The sequence below is a fragment of the Phallusia mammillata genome, chromosome 8, assembly GCF_965637545.1.
Source record: "Phallusia mammillata chromosome 8, kaPhaMamm4.hap1.1, whole genome shotgun sequence".
Classification (NCBI taxonomy): domain Eukaryota; kingdom Metazoa; phylum Chordata; class Ascidiacea; order Phlebobranchia; family Ascidiidae; genus Phallusia; species Phallusia mammillata.
The window spans coordinates 9,926,053-9,939,850 of NC_137259.1; the positions used below are offsets into that span (position 1 = coordinate 9,926,053).

The window sequence follows — 13,798 nt, forward strand, 5'->3', positions numbered from 1 at the left end:
CCATTGGGAGAATTTTTGCACAATGATAGCAAAATACTTTGAATTTTTACTTTTACGCAAATGACGTAAACGGTCAAATTCGGGCCATGTTCAAGGGTCGAATTGGTCAACCTCCGCAGATGATATTGTTTAAAGATTAACAGATTCTTGTGGTAGCGAATAAAATTCCCTATCAAGTGATATCAATCTCCGTTGGGAGAAATTTAGAAAAATGATAGCAAAATACTTTGAATTTTGACTTCTACGCAAATGATGTAAACGGTCAAATTCGGGCCATGTTCAAGGGTCGAATTGGTCAACCTCCGCAGATGATATTGTTTAAAGATTAACAGATTCTTGTGGTAGAGAATAAAATTCCCTATCAAGTGATATCAATCTCCGTTGGGAGAAATTTAGCAAAATGATAGCAAAATACTTTGAATTTTGACTTCTACGCAAATGATGTAAACGGTCAAATTCGGGCCATGTTCAAGGGTCGAATTGGTCAACCTCCGCAGACGATATTGTTTAAAGATTAACAGATTCTTGCAGAGAATAAAATTCCCTATCCAGTGATATCAATCTCCATTGGGAGAAATTTTGCAAAATGATAGCAAAATACTTTGAATTTTGACTTTTACGCAAATGACGCAAACGGTCAAATTCGGGCCATGTTCAAGTGCCGATTTGGTCAACCTCCGCAGATGATATTGTTTAAAGATTAACAGATTCTTGCAGAGAATAAAATTCCCTATCCAGTGATATCAATCTCCGTTGGGAGAAATGTAGCAAAATGATAGCAAAATACTTTGAATTTTGACTTTTACGCAAATGACGTAAACGGTCAAATTCGGGTCATGTTCAAGGGTCGATTTGGTCATCCTCCGCAGATGATATTGTTTAAAGATTAACAGATTCTTGTAGAGAATAAAATTCCCTATCAAGTGATATCAATCTCCGTTGGGAGAAATTTAGAAAAATGATAGCAAAATACTTTGAATTTTGACTTTTACGCAAATGATGTAAACAGTCAAATTCGGGCCATGTTCAAGGGTCGAATTGGTCAACCTCCGCAGATGATATTGTTTAAAGATTAACAGATTCTTGTAGAGAATAAAATTCCCTATCCAGTGATAACAATCTCCGTTGGGAGAAATTTAGAAAAATGATAGCAAAATACTTTGAATTTTGACTTTTACGCAAATGACGTAAACGATCAAATTCGGGCCATGTTCAAGGGTCGATTTGGTCAACCTCCGCAGATGATATTGTTTAAAGATTAACAGATTATTGTGGTAGAGAATAAAATTCCCTATCCAGTGATATCAATCTCCATTGGGAGAATTTTTGCAAAATGATAGCAAAATACTTTGAATTTTGACTTTTACGCAAATGACGTAAACGGTCAAATTCGGGCCATGTTCAAGGGTCGAATTGGTCAACCTCCGCAGATGATATTGTTCAAAGATTAACAGATTCTTGTGGTAGCGAATAAAATTCCCTATCAAGTGATATCAATCTCCGTTGGGAGAAATTTAGAAAAATGATAGCAAAATACTTTGAATTTTGACTTCTACGCAAATGATGTAAACAGTCAAATTCGGGCCATGTTCAAGGGTCGAATTGGTCAACCTCCGCAGATGATATTGTTTAAAGATTAACAGATTCTTGTAGAGAATAAAATTCCCTATCCAGTGATATCAATCTCCGTTGGGAGAAATTTAGAAAAATGATAGCAAAATACTTTGAATTTTTACTTTTACGCAAATGACGTAAACGGTCAAATTCGGGCCATGTTCAAGGGTCAATTTGGTCAACCTCCGCAGACGATATTGTTTAAAGATTAACAGATTCTTGCAGAGAATGAAATTTTCTATCCAGTGATATCAATCTCCGTTGGGAGAAATTTAGAAAAATGATAGCAAAATACTTTGAATTTTGACTTTTACGCAAATGACGCAAACGGTCAAATTCGGGCCATGTTCAAGGGTCGAATCGGTCAACCTCCGCAGATGATATTGTTTAAAGATTAACAGATTCTTGTGGTAGCGAATAAAATTCCCTATCAAGTGATATCAATCTCCGTTGGGAGAAATTTAGAAAAATGATAGCAAAATACTTTGAATTTTGACTTCTACGCAAATGATGTAAACGGTCAAATTCGGGCCATGTTCAAGGGTCGAATTGGTCAACCTCCGCAGATGATATTGTTTAAAGATTAACAGATTCTTGTGGTAGCGAATAAAATTCCCAATCAAGTGATATCAATCTCCGTTGGGAGAAATTTAGAAAAATGATAGCAAAATACTTTGAATTTTGACTTCTACGCAAATGATGTAAACGGTCAAATTCGGGCCATGTTCAAGGGTCGAATTGGTCAACCTCCGCAGATGATATTGTTTAAAGATTAACAGATTCTTGTGGTAGAGAATAAAATTCCCAATCCAGTGATATCAATCTCCATTGGGAGAATTTTTGCAAAATGATAGCAAAATACTTTGAATTTTTACTTTTACGCAAATGACGTAAACGGTCAAATTCGGGCCATGTTCAAGGGTCGAATTGGTCAACCTCCGCAGATGATATTGTTTAAAGATTAACAGATTCTTGTAGTGAATAAAATTCCCTATCAAGTGATATCAATCTCCGTTGGGAGAAATTTTGCAAAATGATAGCAAAATACTTTGAATTTTGACTTTTACGCAAATGACGTAAACGGTCAAATTCGGGCCATGTTCAAGGGTCGAATTGGTCAACCTCCGCAGATGATATTGTTTAAAGATTAACAGATTCTTGTGGTAGCGAATAAAATTCCCTATCAAGTGATATCAATCTCCGTTGGGAGAAATTTAGAAAAATGATAGCAAAATACTTTGAATTTTGACTTTTACGCAAATGACGCAAACGGTCAAATTCGGGCCATGTTCAAGGGTCGATTTGGTCAACCTCCGCAGACGATATTGTTTAAAGATTAACAGATTCTTGTAGAGAATAACATTCCCTATCCAGTGATATCAATCTCCGTTGGGAGAAATGTAGCAAAATGATAGCAAAATACTTTGAATTTTGACTTTTACGCAAATGACGTAAATGGTCAAATTCGGGCCATGTTCAAGTGCCGATTTGGTCAACCTCCGCAGATGATATTGTTTAAAGATTAACAGATTCTTGCAGAGAATAAAATTCCCTATCCAGTGATATCAATCTCCGTTGGGAGAAATGTAGCAAAATGATAGCAAAATACTTTGAAATTTGACTTTTACGCAAATGACGTAAACGGTCAAATTCGGGCCATGTTCAAGGGTCGATTTGGTCATCCTCCGCAGATGATATTGTTTAAAGATTAACAGATTCTTGTAGAGAATAAAATTCCCTATCAAGTGATATCAATCTCCGTTGGGAGAAATTTAGAAAAATGATAGCAAAATACTTTGAATTTTGACTTTTACGCAAATGATGTAAACAGTCAAATTCGGGCCATGTTCAAGGGTCGAATTGGTCAACCTCCGCAGATGATATTGTTTAAAGATTAACAGATTCTTGTAGAGAATAAAATTCCCTATCCAGTGATAACAATCTCCGTTGGGAGAAATTTAGCAAAATGATAGCAAAATACTTTGAATTTTGACTTTTACGCAAATGACGTAAACGATCAAATTCGGGCCATGTTCAAGGGTCGATTTGGTCAACCTCCGCAGATGATATTGTTTAAAGATTAACAGATTCTTGTGGTAGCGAATAAAATTCCCTATCAAGTGATATCAATCTCCGTTGGGAGAAATTTAGAAAAATGATAGCAAAATACTTTGAATTTTGACTTCTACGCAAATGATGTAAACGGTCAAATTCGGGCCATGTTCAAGGGTCGAATTGGTCAACCTCCGCAGATGATATTGTTTAAAGATTAACAGATTCTTGTGGTAGCGAATAAAATTCCCTATCCAGTGATATCAATCTCCATTGGGAGAAATTTAGCAAAATGATAGCAAAATACTTTGAATTTTGACTTTTACGCAAATGACGTAAACGATCAAATTCGGGCCACGTTCAAGGGTCGAATTGGTCAACCTCCGCAGATGATATTGTTTAAAGATTAACAGATTCTTGTAGAGAATAAAATTCCCTATCAAGTGATATCAATCTCCATTGGGAGAAATTTTGCAAAATGATAGCAAAATACTTTGAATTTTGACTTTTACGCAAATGACGCAAACGGTCAAATTCGGGCCATGTTCAAGGGTCGAATTGGTCAACCTCCGCAGATGATATTGTTTAAAGATTAACAGATTCTTGTAGAGAATAAAATTCCCTATCAAGTGATATCAATCTCCATTGGGAGAAATTTAGCAAAATGATAGCAAAATACTTTGAATTTTGACTTTTACGCAAATGACGCAAACGGTCAAATTCGGGCCATGTTCAAGGGTCGAATCGGTCAACCTCCGCAGATGATATTGTTTAAAGATTAACAGATTCTTGTGGTAGAGAATAAAATTCCCTATTAAGTGATATCAATCTCCATTGGGAGAAATTTTGCAAAATGATAGCAAAATACTTTGAATTTTGACTTTTACGCAAATGACGCAAACGGTCAAATTCGGGCCATGTTCAAGGGTCGATTTGGTCAACCTCCGCAGACGATATTGTTTAAAGATTAACAGATTCTTGTAGAGAATAAAATTCCCTATCCAGTGATATCAATCTCCGTTGGGAGAAATGTAGCAAAATGATAGCAAAATACTTTGAATTTTGACATTTACGCAAATGACGTAAATGGTCAAATTCGGGCCATGTTCAAGTGCCGATTTGGTCAACCTCCGCAGATGATATTGTTTAAAGATTAACAGATTCTTGCAGAGAATAAAATTCCCTATCCAGTGATATCAATCTCCATTGGGAGAAATGTAGCAAAATGATAGCAAAATACTTTGAATTTTGACTTTTACGCAAATGATGTAAACGGTCAAATTCGGGCCATGTTCAAGGGTCGAATTGGTCAACCTCCGCAGATGATATTGTTTAAAGATTAACAGATTCTTGTGGTAGCGAATAAAATTCCCTATCAAGTGATATCAATCTCCGTTGGGAGAAATTTTGCAAAATGATAGCAAAATACTTTGAATTTTGACTTCTACGCAAATGATGTAAACGATCAAATTCGGGCCATGTTCAAGGGTCGAATTGGTCAACCTCCGCAGATGATATTGTTTAAAGATGAACAGATTCTTGTAGAGAATAAAATTCCCTATCAAGTGATATCAATCTCCATTGGGAGAAATTTAGCGAAATGATAGCAAAATACTTTGAATTTTGACTTTTACGCAAATGACGTAAACGATCAAATTCGGGCCACGTTCAAGGGTCGAATTGGTCAACCGCCGCAGATGATATTGTTTAAAGATTAACAGATTCTTGTAGAGAATAAAATTCCCTATCCAGTGATATCAATCTCCGTTGGGAGAAATTTTTGCAAAATGATAGCAAAATACTTTGAATTTTGACTTTTACGCAAATGACGTAAATGGTCAAATTCGGGCCATGTTCAAGTGCCGATTTGGTCAACCTCCGCAGATGATATTGTTTAAAGATTAACAGATTCTTGCAGAGAATAAAATTCCCTATCCAGTGATATCAATCTCCATTGGGAGAAATGTAGCAAAATGATAGCAAAATACTTTGAATTTTGACTTTTACGCAAATGACGTAAACGGTCAAATTCGGGTCATGTTCAAGGGTCGAATTGGTCAACCTCCGCAGATGATATTGTTTAAAGATTAACAGATTCTTGTAGAGAATAAAATTCCCTATCCAGTGATATCAATCTCCATTGGGAGAATTTTTGCAAAATGATAGCAAAATACTTTGAATTTTGACTTTTACGCAAATGACGTAAACGGTCAAATTCGGGCCATGTTCAAGGGTCGAATTGGTCAACCTCCGCAGATGATATTGTTTAAAGATTAACAGATTCTTGTGGTAGCGAATAAAATTCCCTATCAAGTGATATCAATCTCCGTTGGGAGAAATTTAGAAAAATGATAGCAAAATACTTTGAATTTTGACTTCTACCCAAATGACGTAAACGATCAAATTCGGGCCATGTTCAAGGGTCGAATTGGTCAACCTCCGCAGATGATATTGTTTAAAGATTAACAGATTCTTGTAGAGAATGAAATTTTCTATCAAGTGATATCAATCTCCATTTGAGATATTTCGAAAAATGATAGCAAAATACTTTGAATTTTGACTTTTACGCAAATGACGTAAACGATCAAATTCGGGCCATGTTCAAGGGTCGAATTGATCAACCTCCGCAGATGATATCATTAAAGATTAACAGATTCTTGTAGAGAATAAAATTCCCTATCCAGTGATATCAATCTCCGTTGGGAGAAATTTAGCAAAATGATAGCAAAATACTTTGAATTTTGACTTCTACGCAAATGACGTAAACGATCAAATTCGGGCCATGTTCAAGGGCCGATTTGGTCAACCTCCGCAGATGATATTGTTTAAAGATTAACAGATTCTTGTGGTAGAGAATAAAATTCCCTATCCAGTGATATCAATCTCCGTTGGGAGAAATTTAGCAAAATGATAGCAAAATACTTTGAATTTGACTTTTACACAAATTACATAAACGGTCAAAGTGGTTGTTAAAGGTTGTTGTTTTTGTTTTTCACTGATTGATGTTTTTTGTGTATTTTTTTGGTTTTTCTATTGTTAATTATAGTTATACTATGATTGATTGTTCAATTGATTTCTTTCTTTTCTATGTAAGTGTACACATTTTTGTAAAATTCGCCTCACTTTAAAAAAAATATGTTTAATCTATTTGGGTATCGTACCTGCCAGTTTCAAAACTGTTTTGGTATGGTCTAGCTAAAATTCTGCCAGGATTCTGCCAGAATGACTGTGTCACTGTGGTATGCTTTACCATAGAATACTAAACATAAGTAATCTATGGTTGTACGAAGACTTCACAGGTTTCGCTTTTGGTTTGTCAGTACTGTTTAGGCCATTTAAATATGATGGGTGACAAAGACAAATGTATTGAGCTTGCATTTGAAGGAGAGCGACTGTGCAAGGCAGGAAACTATGTTGGTGGGGTAAAGTACTTCGAATCTGCTGTTCTTCAAGGCACTGGTAAGTAATTCTAGTTTTTTAACTTCTGGTATGCCGCTATGATTAAAAATCGTTTTAGGCTTACATCACTACACGGATTTTGTTACTATATGCAAGACTTCACATATCCTGCAGAAAGTTTAATTAATGTAAATGTGAAAACATTGAACTGACTAGCATTTCTTATCCTATAGCATTTCTAAAGTTTCTCCGAAAAAATGAGTCATAATAATTCTTTGGGAATGATAAAAAGCGTTACTAGAAATTATGCCCCTTTTAATTCTAACTGGTATAACTGCATGCATCTTATACTATTGTATGCTTTGGCCAGTCAGAACCTGTTTTTTTATCATATATAACAGGGGAGTCAAGCTCAAACTGCTTTCAGGGCCAAAAACAAACTTTTAAGTAAGTCGATGGGCGCAGTATCCAAACGTTTGTTACAGTGTAACATGACAACAAAATTATTGCATGATTAAAAAGTTAAATGTTCAGTAATGCCATTAGCTAGATTAAAAAACAATACTGTTATAAATAACAAACAGATATACAGTGGAGCATTGTGAAAGAACCAATGTGCTATATTGCTTTGTGTGAAAACAATGGCATACAATCGCAATTGCTGATTCTAAAGAAGGCCTAAAACGACCCTATAAAAATTGCTCTAAATTTCTGCGACCCAAGCATTTTGTTAGCATGTAAGTTTGTGGAAAATACTAAGTATTATGCTTTTGTCAGTTGCTATTTTCTTGCACAAAATATAGCGAAACTCAGCACATAAAACAGTAGGTAAATGAACATATTTATTCAGCAAAATGGTAACAGAAAAGCATGACTGCTTGCGCAGGTACGCTTAACTTATTACATTGTTACATAGCCTGTATGTAACAGTTACGTAGTCATATGTAACAATGCAATAATAATTAGGTTGAAAAAGCTGAAAGTTCATTAATACTATAGATGCAATGCTTATATTAATGGAAAATTTAAAATATTTTGCGACCCAGACTGGAAGGTCTCGCGACCCACTATTTGCGGACCCCTGCCATATATCACTAATAGAGAATGATTGTATCGTGTGCACTCACTAGTCTGACAGGGTATCCTGTATGAGTAAAACACACATAACTTCTAAAAGTTGCGTCGCGGGCCGTACACGAACCCTTGGAGGGCCTCATGCAGCCCGCGCCGGCCACATGTTTGACACCCCTGATATATAGCATAAAAAGCAGAAAAACGGAAAACCGTGAAATAAAAAGTAAAACAGGAAAGAAAGGAAAAGCATTTCTAAAGAAGGGTAAAAATAATTAAAAAACAGATGACAATTTCTTGTTTCATGATCTTTTAAAAAAAATCTGTTAAAAAGGTATTGGATCATTATGGGTCCCCTTCCCTGAAGGGGACACATATTGTTTTTGTCTACCGTATATACTCGCCGATAGGTTTGCGCCACCGTATAGGTCGCACTATTAGTTTTGTGTTAAAAAAGTTTAATTTAGAGTTGACTCGCACATAAGTTGCACTGAAAATCTAGGGATTTAAATGCCCTTTCCCTAGCTTTTTTGCATAGATAACTTCCTATTTTTTTGTAGGGCTTAATATAATCAAAATATGTTTATCGACACCTGTGAGCGATAACAAGTGCATGTTCGCAAGTGCAGACCATACGTTATCGACACCTGTGAGCGATAATAATTGCATCTTCGCAAGCGCAGACCATACGATTTTCATGAATAACCAACTCGCTACAAACCTGCATATCATTGCCAGTACATTCAGACCCCTAACCCTGTTTGAGAAAAGAAAAAAATATATACACACATGCAGGAGACAAAGTGGTTTGTTTGCGAAAGCAGTAATTACTGGTACATGACTTGTGCAATTGGTTGTTTTTTAGCATTGAACTGCATTGCATTGAAACCCCAAAACCATTTTTTCTCAACAAAGCGGCAAAATCCAACACACGCTGAGCAGTCGCATGTGCGTGTGCGCTCATGAAACTGTCTCGCATTGGTATGTGCGTGCACGAGCGCATACACCCATATTCGATAGAACCACAGTGGCAATAGCACATTTCCACTACAAATCGCGTCTATAACGCGCACCCTTAATTATGGGTCATTCCCTGAATGGGACACATATTGATTTTACTCAAATTGTTTTTTGTTTTTTTCTTTTCTTTTTTTTCTTCCCAAAGTTTGTCCGACTCGTTTTTCCACCAAATGTTTCATGGATTTGGGTAAATTTACACAGATGATAGATATATTTATGTAGATGTGCATCCCACTTTGTTTTTGCTGATAACCCCAGTATTTTCCCCACTAGCCCCCTAAAATGGGTTATTTTCTTCCCAAAGTTTGTTTTCATGCAACAAAGCGCACCCTCTTCTGGTCTAGCCATTACAAAAAACGTTTCATATGTTTTTAAGTCGCTTGTTTCGTTTGCAACATGTCGCCCATTTAACGCAGTGAGTTGTATGTTACGCATTATTAAAGTTTAGTGTACTTCAAACGATGTCCTAAACTGCCAGAAACTAGCGACAAGCTATAACACGCTAATTTTTGTAAAAGTACCAACTTTATGTTTGTAACATAACATTAAGCCAGGGGTGCAAATTTTTTTTCGGAGTTTGGTAGCACGCCGTAATTTTTAGTAGCGCATGTGTTTTAACCTTATCTACACCAACAGTGTAGAGCCTAATATAACGTACATATATGTCCTTACCACTTCATATTGACAATATTGTTAGGTTGTGTGCTGGCTGTATATTTAGCATTGTTTGCACACAAATATTAACGGTTAAATCAACTCACAGCCAGCAGCACATATATTTAAATGTAAATTTCCCCGGCAGGACCAGTTCGTTTTGAAGGCCGCACGTTGGGTACCTCTGTGCTTGCATGGCATCAGGGCAAAGCATAACCTGTTGGCAAGAGGTTTTTTTTCCTGAAATTTCAAACGAATTCCGTGGGTTCGAATCCCACAGTGCCTTGCTATGTGGAAATGTTTGCTGATCGGCTAAATCAGTATGCTGCCTTTAACATGCCTGGCATAAACTATTACACACCAAAGCTTCAGCGTAGAAATTTCCTCTACACACGTTCATTGCGACCGAACAAAAATGTCTGCAATACGACAACAACGTATGATCTGTGTTTTCCCACGCACCATACGAGGACTGGAAAAAAGGGACTTTAGCTTGTTTGTTGTGGTATATGCGATGTTCTGTTAACTTAGTATTCACTGGATAAACACAAGTGTAAGTTAAACAAACGTAAAAACGATCAAGGCGAACCATTGTAGCTTGATACGAGGCTTTTCACAGGTTGAAAAATTGGAAAAAAAAAAAAAAATTCGAAAAATTGCGCTGTGAGCCACGAATCGGTAAGATATGTATGTGCGGCGTGTGTGACATTTTGTTGAGTGGATGCGCGTTGCAAATCATTTTAAAAACACGTGACTGATTGCACCATCCCCACGGCGCTTAGCATGAGTGACGTCACATTCTGCGCCTGAGGTGTGGGAATGGATTTTATTCTGAGAGAGTAAATATTCTCGGTTATAAAAGAGATGAAGTAAGTCACTTCTTATTACGACGGTCACTACTGTTAAGCTATGTCAATTGATGATTGCAGAATCAGCACTTTGTGCGCAGTTTGCATAGCATCGCGACAGTGCCTCAAAAGTGTGGCAAATTTAAAAGTTCTACATGCGTTTGTGGTAGCGGGCTGATCCATGCGTGTTTTTATGGAAAAGGCAATATTGGTTGATCGTTGTCGGAAACTTATTTTTTCTCAAGTGGGGCCATTTCTTCATTGTTTTAGCACTACAGTATCTGAGTAAATTTAGCAAAAAATATATACCACCTCCAAGTAGGTGGCAAGAAATTACAGTCGCACACGCCGATTTTATAGTCGCGCAGTGCGACCGCGCTACCTCATTTTTGCACCCCTGCATTAAGCGTTGTTGTTTTTTCGGTTGAAACTAGACTGCCGTTGGTAGAGGCAGTTAGAACAAAGATTGGAATGTATTCTCATAATTTAGTTCACAAATGCTAACGTTACATTTGTCATAATTATGGGTCCCCTTCCCTGAAGTTAATCCATGCACTTTTGGCATGAAATCTTTGGTGGAATTGGATGAAACTTTCACAGATGGTAGATATGGTGTGCTTGTGTTTGTGCAATACTTGGTGGGTGGTTTTGCACATGCCAACAGTGGGGTGGTAACAGCCTTATGACGTCAGAAGCATTAACAAATGTTGCTAATAGCACCTCTAGTGGTCAGAATGTTAAACATTGTCCGAATTCGATAAAAATTGACTGTTGATTGGGTTATTGCAGTGGTTCTTAACCTTTTTGGTGAGATTTCCCACTAAAGTCAACCACCAACTTCGATTTTCCCCCTTTTGTTATTTTTATAATGATGTTTTGTGCCCTACGTTAACAAAAAAATTTATTCTTTAATGAAATAATTTTGTGAAGCGATTTGGTCTGGAACTCCAAAGGTATATATATACTGCAATCTTATTTAGTTTAAATAGTGCTTCTGTGAGAGTTGAAATTTTTGGAATTTTGAAGAGTCTCCTCTACTTGCAATAGTAATTTATTGCATCATAATCAACAAAGGAAAGGCTTTTATTCGCGCACAATAGCAAAGTCATTGATACTTTTAGTCTTGTCTGTGATGTAACAAACGGCCTTTGGATTAATATGTGTCTTGCAAGACTTGCTGAAATCTTACATCTTTTTGCGGAAAAATATTAGTAAAGTAACTTTCAACGATTAATTGAAAGCCGGGTTCGACTTAGATAATTTCCCTCTGAAAACATTAAATTTCCCACCGGTTAAGAACCACTGGGTTATTGTGATTTGATATTTTATGCTTTTGGGTGTTGAATCCCATCATTTACCCCACTAACTCCCTAAAATGGGTGATGTTTTTAAAAGGTGTCGGAATTAAATGGAAATTGGGCAGCTTGTAGAATTTGTCATTTATAGGTGTCAATCGTTGTGTTTAACCCTGTAACCCCAATATTTACCCCTCTAGCCCCCTAAGAAGGTTGATTTTTTTAAACATTGTCCGAATTGGATGAAATTTGTATAGCTTGTAGAATGTGTTATTTATAGGTGTCGATTGTTATGTTCAACCCTGTTGCCCCAACATTTATCCCACTAGCCCCACAAAATGGGTCATTTTTTGTACAATGTCAGAATTGAATGAAATTTAGATAGCTTGTACAGTGTGCCATTTATAGGTGTCCATTGTTGTGTTTAAACCTGTAACCCTATCAATTACTCCACTAACCCCCTGCAATTGTGTGTAATTTTCCATTAATAGAAGCTGATTGTTGTGTTTTGTTCTATTTTCTCACTATTTAACACTTTTTTTCTCAGATAGACCATGAAAAAACCTTCAAAAATGTATGAATGGAATGAATTTGAATAGTTTGTACTCCATATAGCATATTTATTTATGCTCAGTACCAATCACTGTGTTTGACCTTACAGCACCAAACTTACTCATTGTTATCTCTTGAAATGCATTATTTACAACTATGCATGTGTGGGGACCCATGAGTTTCTGCTTGCAGAAACAACCAAGGTTATAAAAGACAATGGATGATATGGGACCCAATATAAAAGAAATGTAGAAAATAGGCTATAGTATATATTCAAGGGCAATATGTGCTAAGCCACACTTCTAGTTGTAATGAATGCGAATAATCCATGGGTTGTGAAACATTGAAATTGAAGTCAATTGTGTATCTAATGTATTGGTTCGTGTTAGATTAATTTTCCACAAAGCATTTGGCAGGAAATTTTTGCTGGTTTCCCGAGAAATTTGCATTTTTTCTTGCCCTGCCTATACAGATAAATCTGGTTAATTGCATCACTATTTATATTAAATGTCCTGGCAATTTGATGATGTGATTAACCGAATCATATGGGAAATTACCAGAGTGCAAACACTCAACACTTTAACTTTAATTCCAATGAATTTTTGTAATCCATATATGAAAATGACAAACATATGTGTGTGGTGACCCACTCATTTCTGCATGCAAAAACAATTATGTTACAGAAGATAATTTAGAGATGGAACACATTTAAATTTTGGTAACAAAAGCATGTCTGTTATAACTACAACAAAATGTACATAATGTTGTACATATAAATTGGAAAAATGAAAATATATATTTGCCATATTCACATTCTTAGAATTCTGCAAAATATAACTCTTGATGTCCTGGCATAAACATTTAGCTTTCACAATGTATTTCTCCTCATTATAGCTAACTAAGACATGTTCCATTTGCATTACCAACAGAAGTCTCCTCACCTCAGAAGTTTCGAATTTTTGCATTTGGATCTTTAAAAAAACTATTTAAGTAGCCCTACTATGTACCCAAGTGTATATCCCATCAAAACTAGGGTATACAACTGAATAATGGTACAAAAATATGTTATGAAGGGAATACAGCTTAGGTCAGTGTTACTAAATGTCCAAATTGCGTTCTTATGAATGCTTTCTGTTTTTTTTGGAAATGCTGTTTGTTATAAAAGTACAGAATCCTGACCTCTGTCAGGTTATCTTGCTTTACCCTGCACAGTACAGAACTGTGAAAAGTTTTGACTCATAACATTTTCTTTGGTGTTTTTATTGTCTTCAGTAGGTGTAACTATGTTGTAGG

At 36.1% G+C, this 13,798-nt stretch overlaps 1 protein-coding gene across 4 annotated transcripts in view; it reads left to right on the top strand.

Moving 5' to 3' along the window:
* The first annotated feature begins 6,869 nt into the window (after positions 1–6,869).
* Positions 6,870–13,798, top strand: part of LOC145205319 (G-protein-signaling modulator 2-like) — a 47,916-nt gene continuing 40,987 nt past the window's right edge. For all 4 annotated transcript variants that reach the window (XM_080078005.1, XM_080078007.1, XM_080078009.1 and 1 more), the window contains exon 1: positions 6,870–7,125. In XM_080078005.1, the coding sequence (XP_079934131.1) occupies positions 7,008–7,125 (118 nt within the window). In that variant the 5' untranslated portion in view covers positions 6,870–7,007. The remainder of the gene's footprint in view (positions 7,126–13,798) is intronic.